General features: G+C 39.9%; 1 protein-coding gene across 1 annotated transcript; it reads left to right on the top strand.

Annotated features, from left to right (window-relative positions):
- The first annotated feature begins 18,451 nt into the window (after nucleotides 1-18,451).
- Nucleotides 18,452-18,859, top strand: LOC140815503 (uncharacterized). The gene has a single exon (XM_073174593.1). It carries the CDS (start codon nucleotides 18,452-18,454, stop codon nucleotides 18,857-18,859), a length of 408 nt encoding a protein of 135 aa, XP_073030694.1.
- Nucleotides 18,860-19,640: the final 781 nt, after the last annotated feature.

The raw sequence follows: 19,640 nt of genomic DNA, 5'->3' as shown, positions 1-19,640 counted from the left end.
ACTAGCTGCTCGACTCCCCAACATATCGATACGACCAAACGTCTGGCGTCTTGGCGAATCAGCCACAGACTAGGCACCTCCGCCCTAGCGAATCAGCCAATAACTAGGCATATCAGCCCTGGCATATCCTGCCAAACCTCTGTGACAATGTGCAATGGGCCCAGTGACGATTCCATCACTATTAGGCACTCCTGTCATGAGATCAATCGTCTACGACTAGGCGCATCGGCCTATGACTCAATATATAAATCAATAGACCAAAGATATCAATCTCATTCAATTGCAAATATCAATGCAATAAGGTAAAGTATGTGATTTTGGGAAACTCAAGTCAAATCGAACTCGAGTTGTGCAATCCCGCATCAACATCAATTTATACCTTTCGTTTTGTTTTGTCAATTTGACTCTGTCGAAGTCTCGAACTCACTGCCTGTTAAATCAATCTGGCAATAACAACATCGAATGTTGTGGGGATCCAGGCTCTAACCCTATTCGTTGTTACCACCTACACTCTTTTAAACATTATAAACTATGGTATATAATCATACACATGTGATAACTCTATTTATTTCATTAATAGGAAATACATGTCTTGTTCCATTTCATTTATACAAACTAGTGTTGGTAACAAACTACATATCACATGTAGAACATCTAGTTGTCTACGCCCGAAATCACCACGCTATCCAATCTCAGTCACGCTCTCCTTGACCTTGATCTTGTCCCACTTGTTTTCATGCACACATACAGACACAACAACAGCCGGATACTCCGGTGAGAATAAATCCCAGTATAAAACATGTATACATGCATGTCGTGCAATTAAATATAAAATCATAATACATGAATGAGTAATTATGACACATTAGTGAATACAGATAAAACTCTTCGACTCTTATTCTTTGACTCGACTCATATCTAAGTCTAGGGATCCCAGTGTGAATAAGACGTAACAGTCTCCCACCTACTCTCTCAATCGGGGTGGCGGTACGTCTTACTCCCGGACTTCGGCCCTCTCTGTATCGAATATCTACAATAGTAGTCGATCTTCTCCTACGTACCTCGACACTACCGAACATCCAGTATCTTGGCATATCTGCCAACGACTCACCTATCTCATGTGCATTGCTACAACTCTATAGACAAGGCATAACCATATCAAATTATAAACAATCTAGTATGTGATTTTGGGAAACTCAAATTGGATCTAATTCGAGTTGTGTCTTCCCGAATCAACAATGATTTATACCTTTCTTGTCGTAGTATCGGTTTGAACAATTCGAAGTCTTGAATTCTCGATATCAATCTGTCAGTACAAAACTGAAATGACATATATAAAATATACCATATCAACCTCGAACCCAAAGGCATATACATACGGATCAATATTCAATTTCGATACATCTCGACGGCATAACGGCGTAATATCGTGATACCGGTCAACTCAACATCAATAATCAATAACAATAGCTCATAATCCTCATCATAACACATTATAATCTTGCAACTCTGCATAATCCTATTCAAAAAAATGCTGAAATCTGCATATTCCAAACTCAAGAGATGATGAAGAATGAACAAAATCACATATCATGTCCGTTCTTCGATCCAGTGTCAAATATGTGTGCCATATCATCTCAACAACATATATTATCAAGCATATATTGATTTCTCCCACACATAAATATCAAAACATGATGGAAAGTAATAAATATATATACCCTTCGAAGCTCTTGTCGAGAGGAGTAAGAATCTCAACTCGGATCGATAATCGGACGGCTAGATCTTTCACGATTCAAAACCTAAGCTATGATGAAACTTGAGAATTTCTGAATGTTTCTCTCGGTTATTCTGGCTGCCAAGTGAGAAAGAATGAAGGTGTATATATATATATCATGCATGGTGAGGGGCAAGTGGCTCATTCTTGGTTCAGCACGTCTCACGCATATGCGCGACCTCATCCGGCGCATATGCGCGAGACCTACTGGTCTCGGCCCTAATCTTCTCGGCAGCTCGCGCATATGCGCGCTCTTCTTCCGCGCATATGCGCGAGGCCTACTGGACTTAGCATTTCAGACACACTTCCTCGCGCATATGCGTGCCCCATCTCGCGCATATGCGCGAGGTCCTCTGCCTGCCTCGCGCATATGTGCGCATCAGTGTCGCGCATATGTGCGAGGAGTACTGTCCTCGCACATAATTCGTATATTTTCTCGTCTTTTCTGATATAATCTTTTTCACCTTTAATCATTTCCAATCATAATCCACAATTACAGATTAACAGGATAAATTCTCGGGCTTTATATTTCTCCCCCTAAGTTACGATTTCGTCCTCGAAATCACATGCACTCAAATCATAACAATGAGAAGGTATAACAAAATCTGAATATAAGACTTACATCAATAAAATAACTCTGGGAATCTTTGTCTCATATCTGACTCTGTCTCCTAGGTAGCTTCTTCTATGCCATGACGACTCCACTGGATCTTCACCAACAAGATAATCTTTGTTCTGAGCTGATTTTTCCTTCCGATCAAGAATCTGAATCGGCTGCTCAAAATAACTCAAAGTCTCATCGAGTTCGGCTTCGTCAAGTTGAAGAATATGAGAAGTATCTGGTAGATATTTCCGTAACATCGACACATGAAAGACGTCGTGTATCCCGGATAGAGAAGGAGGAAGAGCAAGTCTATATGCACGATCACCAATCTTCTCAAGAATTTCGTATGGACCGATGTATCTAGGAGACAACTTCCCATGTTACCAAATCTGACAATACCTCTGAAAGGAGAAATTTTCAAAAATACTCTGTCTCCCTGTTCAAACACTAACGGTCGATGACGTACATTCGCGCACTTTCCTTGTCTATCTTGCGTTGTCTTCAATCTTTTTTGGATCAGTTTTACTTTCTCAGTCATTTCACGGATCATATCAGGCCCATGTTATGGTACTTCAGATATATCATCCCAATGTAGAGGAGATCTGCACTTCTTGCCATATAATGCTTCAAACGGTGCCATCTCGATGCTTGTTTGATAGCTGTTGTTGTACGAGAATTCACAAAGTGGTAGTGAATCTTGCCAACTAGTGCCAAAATCTAGCACTACAGCTCTCAGCATATCCTCTAATGTCTGGATAGTCTGCTCTGACTGTCCATCGGTCTGAGGATGATATGCAGTACTCAGGTGCAATGTCATACCTAAAGACTGCTGCAAACTGTGCCAGAAATGTGAAGTGAATCGGGGATCACGATCTGATACGATAGATTTCGGTACACCATGCAATCTGACCACCTCTCTGCATATATCTCTGCCATCTGATCATGTAGGTACGTCATTCTGTACCGAATAAAGCATGTTGATTTGGTCAATCTGTCAATCACGACCCAAATCACATCACAACCCCGGGATGATCGTGGTAACTTCGGAACAAAATCCATGGAAATGTGATCCCATTTCCATTCAGGAATAGATAAACTCTAAAGTAAACCTTCGGGTTTCTTCCTTTCGCCCTTCACCTGTTGGCAATTCAAACACTTAGATACAAACTCTGCAATGTATGATTTCATCTTTTTCCACCAAAACTGTTTCTTCATATCATTGAACATCTTTCTGCCACCAGGATGAACACTGAACCGGCTACAGTGCGCTTCTGATAAAATATGTTGTTTTACATCTGAGACATCTGGCACTACAAGACAGTTATTCACATACAAAACATGATCATGTACCTAATACTCTGACTGATGTCCTGATCTGATCATTTCAATCGACTTCTGAACATTCAGATCATTTTTCTGTGCTTCTTTAATGCGAACACTCAAATCATGTTCGACTTGAACAGTAAATAATCGCAATGGTCTACGATCTGTCTCAAACACTACCCCAGACAAACAACAATCTTCTATTAATATCGAAACGCCAATAGTCGATAAGGATAAAGAACATACCTTACGACTTAATGCATCAGCTGTGGCATTGGACTTTCCTGGATAGTATTTGATTTCACAATCGAAATCCTTCAATAAATCAAGCCATCTACGCTGTCTCATATTCAATTCTGACTGCGAAAACAGGTATTTCAATCTCTTGTGATCAGAATAGATTTCAAACTTCTCGCCATAGAGATAGTGTCGCCATATCTTCAAAGCAAATACAATGGCCGCCAATTCAAGATCATGAATTGGGTAACGAGTCTCGTGTGGCTTCAACTGTCTTGAGACATATGCAATCACATGTCCTCGCTGCAAAAGAATACATCCTAGCCCTCTGTGAGATGCATCAAAAATAACAACGAAATCACCAGTACCTGAAGGGATAGTCAATACTGGAGCACTGGTTAACCTTTTCTTCAACTCTAGGAAGCTAGATTCACACGCTTCTGACCACACAAACGGAGCGTTCTTATGAGTTAACTGTGTAATCGGCTTTGCAATACTGGAAAAATCTCTGATAAATCGCCGGTAATAGCCTGCTAGACCCATGAAACTGCGTATCTCTGGCACTGATTTCGGTCTAGGCCAACTGATTACAGCCTCGAATTTGCTAGGGTCAACAGAAATACCCTCTCCCGATACAATATGCCCCAGAAACACAACTTGCTTCAGCCAGAACTCATACTTCGACAGTTTGGCGTACAGTTTTTCTGCTCTCAAATTTCTCAACACAATCCTCAAATGGTCAGCATGATCAGTCATGTTCTTTGAATATATCAGAATATCATCAACGAATATAATCACAAAATCGTCAAGATACTTCTGGAAGATACAGTTCATCAACCCATAAATACAGCTGGAGCATTCGTCAAACCAAATGGCATGACAATAAATTCATAATGTCCATACCTGGTCCTAAATGTTGTCTTCGGTATATCAGAATCTCTGATTCTAAGCTGGTGATATCCAGATCTCAGATCAATATTGGAATATACAAAAGAACCCAGCAACTGATCAAATAAATCATTTATACGGGACAATGGGTATTTGTTCTTTACCGTTGCCTTATTCAATTGTCGATAATCGATGCAAAGTCTCATCGAACCATCCTTCTTCCGGAAACAATACTGGAGCACCCCAAGGTGACATACTCGTTCTAATATAACCCTTGGCTAATAAATCTTCGAGCTGTTCTTTCAATTCTTTCAATTCAATAGGTGCCATTCTATAGGGAGCTCGAGATATAGGAACAGTACCTGGTAGGAGATCAATACTGAAATCTACCTCTCAAGCTGGAGGTAACCCTGGAATCTCATCTGGGAATACATCTGAAAACTCGCATACCACTGACAGATCTGTCAATGCTGGGCTCGATTTCAGTAGATCTATTGAATATACAAGGAATCCCTCTGCTCCTTTCTGCAACAATCGACTCATAAATAACACAGATATCAAGGGAATCCGAGCTCTGGAACCCTTACCGTAGAATTTCTACTCATCAGCGATCTCTAGTCTGAATCTGAAAATCTTCTGGAAACAATTTACAGTGGCTCTGTAGTTGGTTAACATATCAATCCCAACAATACAATCAAAATCAGACAACTCAAGCACAACACAATCTAACTCAATCTCACTACCCTCAAACTGTAGCATGCAATGTCTAACCGAGGTGACTGATATCAAACCACTCCCCAAAGGAGAAGAAATAGATACTACAGCAGATAATGATTCAACAGGCAAAGCATGCATCAATGCAAAGCATTCAGAAATGAATGTATGAGATGCACCTGTATCTATTAATACATAAGTCGGATAACCGCAAAGAAAACAGTTACATGCGATCACATCATCTGGTGCATCTTGGGCCTGTTCTTCTGTCAGTGCAAATACTCGAGCCTGCTATCTGTAAGGTTGGCTCACCGTCTGGCTCCCTCCTGTCCTCGACTGGGATTGTGCAGGTGGCGGCTGGAAGGAATGGACAGATGATGCTTGCCTCTCAAGCTGAGGTACTGATGCAGATGATCCTGCACCCTGATATCGCTATGACCCTCTCTGTGGACAGACTCTGGCGAAATGTCCCTGCTGTCTGCAGAGATTGCATCGCCCAACCACTCCTTGACACTGATCTGTCAGATGTCTGCCTCCACAAGTACTGCAATACACGCTCGTATAATCTGAACTCTGACCAGGACCCCTTTGTCGTGACCCACTGGAGCTTGATGAACTGCTACCCGACTTCTTGAACTGTTTTCGTTGGGCTTTCAGTTGATCTTTCTCGCCACTGCTACAACCACCACTCTCGAATCTGGAAGGAGGTTGAAAAGAGGGCTGCATATGCACGAGGAGTACTATCCTCGCACATAATTCGTATATTTTCTCGTCTTTTCCGATATGATCTTTTCCGCCTATAATCATTTCCAATCATAATCCACAATTACAGATTAACAGGATAAATTCTCGGGCCTTACAAATATAATGTATCAATGTATAACTCAATTCAAAACCTGTTCTTGTCAATACTCAAATAAAAAATAATCTGATTCATATCAAATATATCATGATACAATCTCAATCAATATTGAATTTGATCAAAATCAATCGACTGATATTTCGACGGCATAATAATACAATCTCAATAATCCCGTCAATCTCAACATCACAGATATAATAACATGGCTCATAATCAATATCAGTACAACTCATAATCTCAACAATAACTGATCATAATCTCAAATCTGTATAATCTTGATCATATCAATTCTGAAAATCATAACAATTACATACGGTATCTGTTCTTCGATCCGATTTCGATTATACAATGTCTGATATCGCAAGAACAACATATATGAATCATATCTGATTCTGGCAGTGTCGTAATTTCAAATCATATCAAAAACCTAAGAAACTTACGTCCAGTTGAAGTTCTCGTTGATATATGATTTTTTGGAATATCGTGAGGCAAAAACCTCTAGAGGGAGCCCAATTATAAAATTTTCATTTTACGTTGGTGCCTAGTGACCTTCCCCATACGCAATGGTGAGCTAAGACTGATCAGTCGACCAGAGGATAAAGGCTAGTCACTTTCAAGGATCAAACTTCACCCAAAATGATAAATGATTGAAAGCTTTACGATTTGACGACTTATGATTTATTTATTATTACAAGTTTAATTTAAATAAAAGTATGATTTTAATGCATATGCTTGTATATGTATTATTTGCTACTTCTATTTAGAACTTGCTGAGTCATTAGAGATGATATTGAGGGAGGCGCTGACGTTTGATCGGATCGAGTACAGCAGTCACTCCCGAGCGACTTTATTTTCCGCATTAGCTTGATAGCCAAAGTTTTTAAAAACTTTGTTAATGATTTATTAGAGATTTTTATGCTTCATTTTGATGTTAGTTTATCTTGTTAAAGGTCGATGTAGGATTTTTGGGTAATTGACAATTTAGGGATTTTTATTCACTTATTTTAAATGTTAAATTATTTTGATTTATGGGAATATTAAGTTATTTTTAATTGGTGAATTTCGAAATTATGTATGGAAAAAAAAATTAGTAGGATTTTTGTAAAGTCTAGTAAATTTGAACTACGTAACCTAACTGCATGCAATATAGGGTTTACTAAAATATGTGTTTAATGATTTTATGCACTTAAGGTATGATTATTGCACGAGTATGTATGTCATTTCTTGTTTCACTTAAAGTTTCATGCATTAGGGTTTTTAAGTTCGCGCTTGAACGAGGAACGGAGATCGGGGATAAGCAGGAAAAATGTTTTTATTAAATAATTACTTTGAATTATTTTATATATGGTGTCTTTAAGGGAGAATTTCGAAGATGGGCATTGGTTGGATATTTTTACTCGTCAGGTTATAATTTTTGCCGGTACGCAAAACCTGTCATAGAAGTTTGCTTTGATATGTTGGAACGCTTTTCTGTCGCAGGGTTAGCGACGCTGCGCAGCCCTTTAGGCGCCGCAACGCCTATGCTTCGAAATAGGCAGCGCTGATGCCGAGCAACTAGGCGCTCACCAAGCGTCGTAGCGCCATAGTGTCAGCTCCTAGACGCTAGTCCAGGGTTTGCAGAACTTTTATGTTAAGCATTATTTGTAACACCCCGAAAATTTAAAGGTCCACGCGAACCACGTGCATGCAATTATTAAATTCTTTTGTATTTTGATTAAATGTTTTAATTACGTTAATTAATTATGTTTTGCATATTGCATGTTTAAAATAAATTTTTCGAGATGGTTGCATTAAAATGTATTTTTTTATGGAATATTCAAGTGCGATCGAGGAACGGAGACCGAGGGCTGAAAAATAGAAAATATTTTTATTGGTTAATTGTTTTTAATTATTTAAATTAAGGGTGATGCTTTTTATTATTTTTTTTGAAAATAAGCGGTTTGAGATGATTTTATACGCCGGAACGTAATTTTTATCGGTGTTGGTTTTTCTACAAAAATACGAACTTTTTGGCAACCCGGCTATTAAATTCACAAATTTATTTTACCAAAACTATGTTAATATTTTAATTAAATTCTAATTTAGCATTTAATGGGCCTAAATTATTGTTAATGGGCCTAAGCCTTAATTAGGGAATTAATTACTATATAATATGTTAAAAATCTCCCCAAACCCTATTCAAAGTCATGCCCACTTTCTGAAAACTCCTCCCAATACACACGACATCACACACGAATTATTTTGAAGAAAATTTCGAAGTAAGCTACAAAGGTTGTCAAGACTAGGCCCTCCGTGTCATCGTTCTTTGTCGTCAACGAATAATTGTGCGTTTAAAATGCAAAGGCATGCCATACATCTTCTTTTCTCATCTATCACATCGTATTATCGTTTTAAATATTGTGTGCATAGAAAGCATGAATTTCTTATGATTATTTTCGGGATATTGCACTTACATGTATTAAATTAATGAATTTTGATCCAAAAATCATGTTTTTATATTGTTTAAGGGGCTGCCATGGACATGGTATTATTAGGGAATGGTTTATAGCCAAAAACATGATAAACAATAAAGAAAAATAGGCCGGAACCGTAGGAAGAAAAAAGAAACAAAAGGGGCGTGAGGTTGTTTGGGTCCTTCAAGGTGCAAAGTTAGGTTGGTTGTGCATGGGGCAAGATGGCTCGACCAGGTATGGTGGTTGGGTCCTAGGGGTCATGGTTAGGTCCTTGGGAGAGTCCTAGGAGGGCTAGGGGTCGAGCCATGGGCTAGGGAAGAGTCCACGTGAAGTGGGACTCTCCCCCAAGTCACGCGCAGATTTTGGTGGGGAAAGTTAGGGGCTTGCGGCTGGCCTGGGGGCGAGCCAGGAGGGTCTGATAGGGTCTAAGGGAGATGTTCAAGGGTTGGGGCAGGGGCTGGAGAATCAAGGGTCGCTGCTGGCTCGAGGAGAAGTTGGAACCGAGAGGGAGCCGTGAGAGAGCAGGTAGCACACAGGTTGTGTTACAGATTTAGAAGCTTCAAGCTTGGGGTACAGGGATTGGGTTGGTCTGGGCTTGGTTTAGGCGTAGTCCAGGGAAGGTTAGGGTCATGAGTGGTCAGTGGTTAGACGCCTGGGAGAGTCCTAGTTGGGTTAGGAGTCCTAGACATATAAGGAAGCACACACACATACAAAAGCAGATTTTGGGGTCAAATTACAGCAAGTTTTAATCAAGCTAGGGCTTGTTTTACGGGCTGGTCTTGGTCAGGAGGGTCCCTAGATGGGTTGGCTAGGTTTTGGCTCGAGGTGGCTCGGGCGTGGCTCGAGTAAATTGGGAGATGGCTCGGTGTGTTCGTCGATGTGTCAAAAACAAAAATTAAAGAAGGAAAAATTGAGCCATGGGTCCACAGGTGTGGCTCATGACTTTGAAGGGTAGAATAAATCATAAAAGGTAATGTTAAAAATTTGGGATCAAAATAACGAGTTTTGGATTATTCGAGATTTAATCGCCGCACGAAACGCTAATTAATGAGTTAATTAAAAAGCCTAGTTTTATGCTTTATAAAATTATGAAATATTAGGTTTAAGCTTAAATAATTATTATAAGTCTAAGTTTTCAATTTGGGAATTTTATATTAAGGTAATGTATAATTCGGGATTAAAACACATTAATATGTCTTATTTAAAGATTAATTTAAAAGTTTTCAATTTATGCTAAATAAAATTATGGAAAAATTAATTTAGGCTTAAATAATTATTTGGGATATGTTAGAGTCAAGAAATCAAGGAAAAAGTCAAAAACGTAAAATGTCAAATCCAGGGGTAAAACGGCGCTTTTACACCTAGAAATTAGTAAACGTCATGGCAGTGCCCTAAATGCTAATTTTATGATATTATGATTATTTTTAAATGTTTATGAAATGTTCATGATTAAATTATCATTTTTAAATGTCTAAGGGATTTTTATGATTTAAGGAAGACATTTAAAAAACATGTTGCATGCTTGGTTTCAAAAACAAAATTATTATGTTATGCATGATTTTTTAAAGTGATGTGAATGTAAAACGTTGAAGGAAGTGAAGTAATTGTGACTAATTCGTTAATGGTGGAGATATCGTGAGGGTGATGGTCCCAGTGGGAGCCCGACGATCGTGTTTCCATCATTGCGAATATGTGGTAACGGTTATGTGGTAACGGATTTGTGGTAACGGTAAGAATGGGAATATCATGAGGGAAAAAGGCCCAGAGGGAGCCCATTTATGGGAAAAGGCCCCAGAGGGAACCCCGATGATCGTATTTCTATTCGAAAAATGATAGGTCAGGGCCTAGTTGACCGGTGAGAGTGTTGCTGGTGTCCCCCGCCGCCCAGTACTGTGGTTACATGTAGATGGATCCATCGACTCTTGAGGTTTATGTCATGATCAGTAAAGTCACAATTAACGATCTGAATTCAACAAAAGAAAGGAAAAAAGAAAATGTTCATGATCGTGTTAAAGGTTTATGTCATGTTGAGGAAAAAGGAAAGTAAAGTTTATGTTTTGCATGTCATGAAAATTTTATGCTTAAAGTTCATGCGTCATAAAAGGTTTACAAAAATATTCATGTTTGAAGTTTACGCATCCTCATGAAAATGATATTTTAAGTACAGGTATTTTTCACTGTTATATGTTGACTGTATTATGTATTATTCGTTATTAAGATTATGGTGTGTTGAATCTTTAGAGTCACTAGGTGTGATGGATGCAGGTGAGGTGGAGGGAGGTCTTGACGGATGATATGACTGGACTGATGGCGCACACAACCCGAGGACCAGCGCTTCTATCTTTCCGCATTTACGATCATGACTCATGATTTATGTTAGAGATTTTTAAGATTATTTATTTATGTTTTGAGAGAATTTTGAGAGGTTTAGTATGGGCTATACTTTTAAAATTTTTTGCTTTTAAGGTTTAGTAAAACAGTTGACGATTTCATGTTATGACTATTGCACTTGATTTTTAAAATGCTAGTTGGTTGGTGTTTTATTTTAAAGGGTAAAATGTTTTATATAAAAATATTTTCATGAAGTTTATGTGTATGGCCGAAAATTGAGTGTTAAAAAAATCTAGTATTTTTATAGCAATAAAAAGGGCAGGACGTTTCAATATTGGTTCATTTGGGTATTGGTACGTCGTTATAACCGAGCTTAGTGAGTGTTAGATTGGGTCATACGAGGCTTGATTATGAATCTTTTAATTATGATTTAAGTATGGTCGTCTTCGGGTCGAGTTAGCAGTCCTAGCAGCACCCTAAACACGATTTGACATGTTTTAAATGTTTATGTTATCATGTATATGACTTTTCATGTAATTATGAATAATACGTTGCATGCTTGATTTTAAGAAAAATTACGTTTATGCATGCTTTTTATTAAGGGATTAATATGATGTCATGTTTTGAAGGATGAGAGTTGGTTGTGATTAATATGTATATGTATACGATGACATGTAAGGACAAGGCTCGGTGGATGGGTAATATTGTAGCTGATGTCCCCCCCGCCGGGTACCACGGTTATAAATAGATGGATCCATCGAATAGAGCTGATACGAATGTCACAACTAACGAACTGAATTCAATTAAAGAAAAGGAACATGTATATGATGATATGTTGAGACATGTTTTGAAATGTTATGCTTTGTTACGATACGTTTACATTCACATTTTAAGGTAATGAAATGTATATTGATTGCAGTACTTTTCAATAATGCATAATATGTATATGTACTCATTATAACGTATATGGTGTGTTGAGTCTTTAGACTCACTAGGTGTGAATGATTCAAGTGAGAATATCGATGAGGAGATTGGAGGCGCCGAATACAGAGTAGGCGGTGTTGGATGTGCGCACGCTAACCCGAGGACCTTCTTTTTCCGCACATCATGTTTATGAGATAGGAGAGATTTTGGATATTTTGAAACTCTATTATTATTATAAATTATGGGGTTGTCAGGATTTTTGGCATATTTTTAACTACAGTAATTTTTCAGTATTGGATTCCCTTTGTTTTAAAATGTGTGATTTACAACAGTTATTGCATGCATGCTTGTAAATGTTTATTTTTGAATTGTAGTTTTTTTAAAAAAATTAAGAAATAGTTGTTTATGTTTGTATCATAACAGGGTCCTGTATAGGGTTGTGCCACCACTAGCTTCTACAGCTCAGTCTTCAGGCATCAAGTTTGTAAGTTAAAGGTTTTAAATGTTTTAATGATATCACCTGCATGTTTACATGATACATGTTTTACATCAATTTAAAGCACACGTTTAGCTGTTTATATGATGTTAGGATTTTATGTTTTGAAAACTAGATTAAATTGCACGATAGGTTACATTTAGAATTTGGACTGTGTTCAGATATCATGCCTTCTTGGCGCGATCCTAGTACAGATCGCAAGGATCATACTCCTGGAGGCGGCAGAGGCCCACCTCCACCGCCACCACCAGGATATGCAGCTACCCGAGTCTTAGAGGGTATTGCTAGAGTGATGGAGCAGGCACAGCAGGCTCCGAGGCCCCAGACGGGCGTCTATGAGCAGTTCCGACGGCTCAGCCCGAAAGAGTTCGGGGGGTATTGCATATTTATTTGTAGCAGTGGATTGGATTTGGTCTCTAGAGTTGTACTTTCAGTATCTATACATGAGAGACGGAGATCGTGTCAGATGCGTTGATTATATGCTGAGGGACAATGCATACCTCTGGTGGGAGGGAGCAGCGCACGGGGTGAACTTGGCTACCCTCACTTGGGATCAGTTCAAGGAGTGTTCTATGGCAAGTAATTTCGAGCAGAGGTCAGGGGTCGCCTGACAAGAGAATTTATGAGTCTCCGACAGGGGGACTTATCTGTGGCAAAATTCATCAGAAAGTTCGACAGGGACTGTCAGTTTGTGCCCCTTATTGTGAGGGATGCCGCCCAGAAGCTGAGGCAATTCATGGACAGCCTCAGACTTACTTTGCGTCGGGATGTGATGCTGATGAGATCGGCGAGTTACGATGAGGCCACCGCTTGTGCTTTTCAGGCGGAGCAGGCCCTTCGGGATATCGACGCCGAGATGCAGTGGATGAGGCATCAGGCCCAGCCTAGTTCACAGCCACAGAAGAGGCAGTTCACCGGGCCACCAAGGCATCAGAGGCAGCAGAAGCCCCAGAGACAGTTTCAGAGGCCCGGACAGCAGAGGCCACCACAGGCACCAGGGGCTCCTAAGCCGGTAGAGACGCAACCTTGCAAGCAGTGCAACCGGTTCCACTTCGGCAATTGTATGTGGGGAACCTTCTGATGCTTCATATGCCAGGAAAAGGCCACAAGTCAGCCGATTTCCCTAGGAATAAGGGGCTCACCACTGGCAGAGCCTATGTGATGCACGCAGATGAGGCGGAGCCAGACTCTATTCTGATCACTGGTAAATTTTACGTTTAAGAGTTTATATTACTGCCTTGATTGCATGGACTATTGTGTTGGTTGCGGGAATTATTTTGGGGGATTTGAGGACCTAGAATGAACTAGGTTGCATGTTCTAATAAGTGGGCTTAAGGTTTAATTTGACTAAATTCGTAACATCAGGAGGACTAAAATGCAATATTTGAAGCTTTAGGGATCAATTTACAATTTTCGAAACTTTTGGTAGAAAAATTTGAATTTTTATGAGATACTAGAATTAATCAGTGATTTTTCGAGGATTTTGGGGATTTCTACTCATAGAAAATCTCTTAAGTTTCGACACGATCAGATTTGATAGTATGTTTTGTCGCAGGAAAGATATATTGTAATAGCCAAGCCTGGTGTACGGTACGGTTTAAGTTTTCATAAGTTTATTGACTACTTGGTCAAGTTTAAGTATAGTTTGGATGTTAAGAGTTTCGATTTATGATTTTAGTATGGTTGGGTATAGAGGATGTGTAGTGCTATTGTAGCGGCGTTACGATTAAATTCATGATAAATTGTATATTGATCCAAATAAGGTGAGGATTTTCCATTAGAAAGATAAGACATAAGGCTATAACTTTCTTATTTTGAGTTTTGTTCAAATCATTGTGGAAGATAAGACAAAAGTGCCCCGAAGTGTGTTGTGTGTTTCGTCGTTCCTCCAGTGACACATGTTGGAAGATTTAGCATAACTTTTTACTCAGACCTCCAAATGATCTGAAATTTGGAGCGCTGCAAGAAAATACATAGGGCTACAACTTTGTAGTTTACCACGTTTCTAATTCGGAAGAGAAGAGGCGTTTCTGAAGCGATCTTTAACGTGGTGGTGCGCAGAGCGGCGCCCGAGCGGTAATTTATGGCCGCCCGAGCGCCACTACTTCTGGAGCTTTGCGTTTCGGGTAGAATCGTTGGTGCCCGAGCGGTAATTTTTGACCGCCCGAGCGCCGATCACAGTACAAAAGCGTGTTTTCGAGATTTTAATGATATAAGGCATAGATTTGTTCACTTTTCCTCATTCTTTTCTCCTCCATTCTTGATTTCTTCAGCAAAGGGAGAGCTAGGGTTCCATTCTTCTCATTTCCTATCTTTGATTCAAGCTCCTAGTTGGTTTATTGTTGTGAGAGCAAGGTTTTCTTGGATTCAAGGAAGCTAAGGTAAGCTTTTGGGTTAGTTTATTCTTGGTTTTGGAATGAGAGATGATATTGGGTTTGATGTGGTGTTGTTTTTATGGATTAATTGATATGGGTTATTGATTATTGAGATGTTGATGGTGCAATACATGGTTTATTGTTGTAGGATTGCTATCAAGAGATTAGATACAAGGTTCCAAGTGGTTGTAAGCGGAATTTCATTCCTTGTGCTCACATGAAAGTATATGTATTGTATTTCAAGAGTTTTATTATGCTATTCCCTTCCATTTGATTCATAGTATGTATTGACTCATTGTGTTGTATAGTAGAGGCTTGTATGTGCCTCAATTGTTTAAAAGGGAATACAAGAGAATAGAGTATTCAAAGTGTTTGATGAAATGCCAAAGAGAGAATTCAAATTGATTTATTGGATTGATAGATACATAGTCAGAGATTGCATGCAATTAGTTGATCAACGACTATAGGCTTATATCCCTCAGAGTTATATATTTATATCGATGGGATATAGGTACAGAGACAGAGATACTATATAGATATCAATCCAACAGAGAAAAGAGAAATGCCATCTTATTGTTATGTTATTGCTATGTTATTCATCTTTCTAGAGTTGATGGTATTTAATGTGTTCAAAGCCATGTTTTCAGAGTATGCAATGTATCATTGCTATGTAAGAGTTCCACTTGCTGAGTTTTATACTCATTTCAGTTATTTCATGTGATGCAGATAAGAGCAACGAGCCGGGATATTGAATGTGGGCCGGAGTCATATGCATATAGAGAAGTAAGGAAGAAGGCCATTTTGAGAGCATTTTGGACATGATCATATAAATGATATTTTGTATTTTGGTTGTATCATTTCATTGATCATGTATTTACATTTGTTTGTAAAAGTTTTTATGTCATGAAACTTTAATCCTTCCTCCCTTCAAGAAAAATTTTAAATTCCGCTGTTATTTTATTAAAACGGGTCAAAGGTGTCACATATATATCTCAGGTTTAGCCACATATGCATTGCGAGATTCAGGAGCTACAAACTCGTTTATATCCGAATCTTTTGTCAAGAGACTAGGAATCATACCGAAGGCTATCGATCTGGGATTCAGGGTTTCGATTCCATCAAGAGATCAGATGTTTACCTCACAGATAGTGAGGAGATTAGAGCTTCGGTTGCAGAAAAATAAGGTGCAGACAGACTTGATTGTGCTACCGTTGCCGGAGTTCGATATTATTTTGGGCATGGACTGGCTTTATTTGAACGGAGCCGCCATATATTTTCGAGATAGGTCAGTATCAGTCAGCCATTTATATTTGAGGCAGCCAGACACCAGTAGATGTCGCACATCATTTCTTACATCTGTGCGAGGAAGCTCATGAAGAGAGGCTGTCAGACATTTTTGACGAGCATTTTGATAGTGATCGAGCTAGTCAGCCAGAGGCTAGAGGACGTCAAAGTGGTTAGGATTTCCCCAGCATTTTCCCGGACGATGTTTCGGGCTTTCCACCAGACAGAGATGTGGATTTTTCTATCGAGATGATGCCAAGTACAATACCAATCTCTAAGGAACCCTATGTCTAGCACCTGGAAAGATGAAAGAGCTGAAGTATCAGATACAGGAGTTGCTAGATAAGGGTTTCATCCGCCCGAGCTTTTCTCCATGGGGCACACCGGTATTGTTTGTTAAGAAGAAGGATGGCAGCATGCGGCTTTGGATTTACTAGAGCTGAACCGAGTCACGTTCAAAAACAAGTATCCACTACCCACGATCGAGGATCTATTTCATCAGCTTCAAGGAGCATCAGTGTTCTCGAAGATAGATCTACGATCAAGATACCACCAGCTGAAGGTGAGAGAGTCTGACATGCATAGGACGGCTTTCAGGACGTGCTATGGGCACTATGAATTTATGGTTATGCCATTCAGACTGACGAACACGCCAGCGATTTTCATGGATCTCATGAATCGCGTGTTTCAGCCGTATTTGAATCAGTTCGTTATAGTTTTCATATATGACATCTGATTTATTCGAAGAGTATAGAGGAGCAGAGTCAGCATCTGAGGACCGTACAACAGACTTTACAGGACAGACAGTTGTATGCCAAGTTCAGTAAGTGCGAGTTCTAGCTAGACAGAGTGGCATTCTTGGGCCACATTGTATCCCAAGATGGAGTGGAGGTTGATCCCAGCAAGGTTGAGGCAGTCCGAGATTGGCCAGTGTCTAAGAGCGTGATAGAGATCCGCTGTTTCTTGGGTTTGGTTGGGTACTACCGAAAGTTCATTCATGGCTTCTCTTCTATTGTGGTACCTATGACCGCCTTGACGAAGAAGAATGCCAAATTTATTTGGGGCTTGAGTGTCAGGAGAGTTTTGATAGGCAGAAGTAGGCATTGACCACAGTACCAGTCCTATGTATGCCATCAGGTCAAGGAGAGTTTGTTATTTATACAGATGCTTCGAAGCTCGGTTTAGACGTGGTTCTGATGCATCATGACAGAGTTATAGCCTAAGCGTCCAAACATTTGAAAGTCCCTGAGAAGAATTATCCGACTCATTATCTCGAGCTAGCAGCAATGGTATTCGTCCTGAAGATATGGAGGCATTATCTGTATGGAGAGAAGTGCAGGATTTTCACTGATCACAAGAGCCTGAATTACTTCTTTACACAGAAGGAACTGAACATGAGACAGATGAGATGGCTGGAGCTAGTGAAGGATTATGACTAAAACATTAGCTACCATCCGGGTAAGGCTAATGTGGTTGCGGATGCCCTGAGCAGGAAGAATGCAATGATCACTCAGTTTTCGGTACATAGACCGTTGCAAACAGAGACTCAGAGGTTTAAGCTTTCAGTCTATGTCAGGGACGATGCCCATAGTCTTTCTACCATACAATGCAGTCGACACTGAGGGACAGGATCCGAGCAGGGCAGACTTCTGACGATCAATTGCAGAAGTGGAGATAGAGGGACAAGTCTAAGGGCCTGAATTTGTATACAGTTGAGGACGGCATGACATAGTCAGATATCGTGATCAACTGTGGGTCCCTAGCAGTGATTCCCTGAGATCAGATATCATGAATGAGGCCCACAGCACCGCGTACTCCATCCATCTAGGGAGTACGAAGATGTATAAGGATCTATAGACTCTTTATTTGTGGCCGGGCATGAAGCGAGGTATTCTGCGTTTCGTCTTCGAGTGTCTGACGTGTCAACAAATCAAAGCAGAACATCAGAGACATGCAAGAAGTTGAGACCACTCCCTATTCCCGAGTTAAAATGAGAGAACATTACCATGGACTTTGTAACAGGACTTCCGAGGACGACTAGAGGATTTAATGCCATTTGGGTGATAGTCGAACGGCTTACTAAATCAGCACACTTTTTACCGATCGGGAAGACTTTCACCATGACTTAGTACACATATATTTTCAGTCAGACTGCAGAGTTAGTGTTCAAGATCCGGGACAGGATGAAGACCGCTCATAGCCGACATAAGAGTTATACAGACCAACAGCGTAGGGATCTTGAGTTTGCAGTAGGGGATCATGTGTTCGTGAAAGTCGCACCGATGAAGGGTGTGATGAGATTCGGGAAGAAGGGAAAGCTCAGCCCTAGATTCATAGGACCGTCCGAGATCCTGGTGAGAGTTGGGACTCTCGCATACAGAGTTGCTTTACCGATGAATCTGGCAGGAGTTCATAATGTGTTCCACGTATTGATGCTGCGTAAGTACATGTCGAACACTTCGCATGTACTGAATTACGAGCCACTGCAGTTGACACCGAACCTATCTTTTGAGGAGAGACCCACTCAGATTTTGGATAGGCAGGAGAGGAAGCTCCGGAACAAGGTTATCCACATGGTCAAGGTCAAGTGACTGAATCATTCCGAAGAGAAGGCTACTTGGGAGAATGAGACCGAGATTAGGAGTCTCTACCCGGAATTATTTGGTACGTCTAAAATTTTGAAGACGATTTTTTTCTTGGAAGTTCTTTTGGGCTTAACAGATTTTGTTTGTTACTTAATGGGCCTAAAACTTTTTTTAACCCATTTAATTATATTTTAAGGCCCATTAGTGTATCTTATTTTAACCTAAAATTTACCCTACAAATGCTCAACCTAACGCAAAGCACTCGGCCACCCCTCCCCATTCAGCAGCCTCCCATTCAAAATATTCCAGCAACAAACCTTCAAATTCTTCAAGATTTTTCAAGAAGAACCCTTCCCCGTCTCTCTGGTGCTCGTCTACACGAATATATCAATGTTTTCGAGCTTTTAAACTTAGAGGCATGCCATGTATCTCTCTTTCTCATCATTCACGCTATGTTTATGCTTTTATGTGTGTGTTTGCATGAGAAAGTATATGATTTAACATGTAATATCATTTTTGCAAAGGTTTTGACATGAACATGCATATATCCTTTATGCAACTAACGTTTTTCATGTTCTGGAGCAAGGGGCTACCGACTTGAGTTTCGAGGGAGCTAATAATGTCGAGAATGGTGAGGATTAAGTGCTGAAGTCGAGGCTTGGTCGGTTTAGGTGCGGATCAATTGGCTTGTGTTGAGAAACCTAACGGCTATATGACTAGATCGAAGGTTTATGGTGAACCGGCTGTGCAAGGGCTGTTCCTAGCCTTGGACAAGACCCTAATGGGT

This window comes from Primulina eburnea, chromosome 15, assembly GCF_022965805.1.
Source record: "Primulina eburnea isolate SZY01 chromosome 15, ASM2296580v1, whole genome shotgun sequence".
Lineage (NCBI taxonomy): Eukaryota > Viridiplantae > Streptophyta > Magnoliopsida > Lamiales > Gesneriaceae > Primulina > Primulina eburnea.
This window is presented reverse-complemented; position numbering and strand designations above follow the sequence as displayed.

Excerpts from the sequence above, each read along its gene's own strand:
- LOC140815503 (XM_073174593.1), top strand. The coding sequence starts at position 18,452 with ATGAAGACCGCTCATAGCCGACATAAGAGTTATACAGACCAACAGCGT.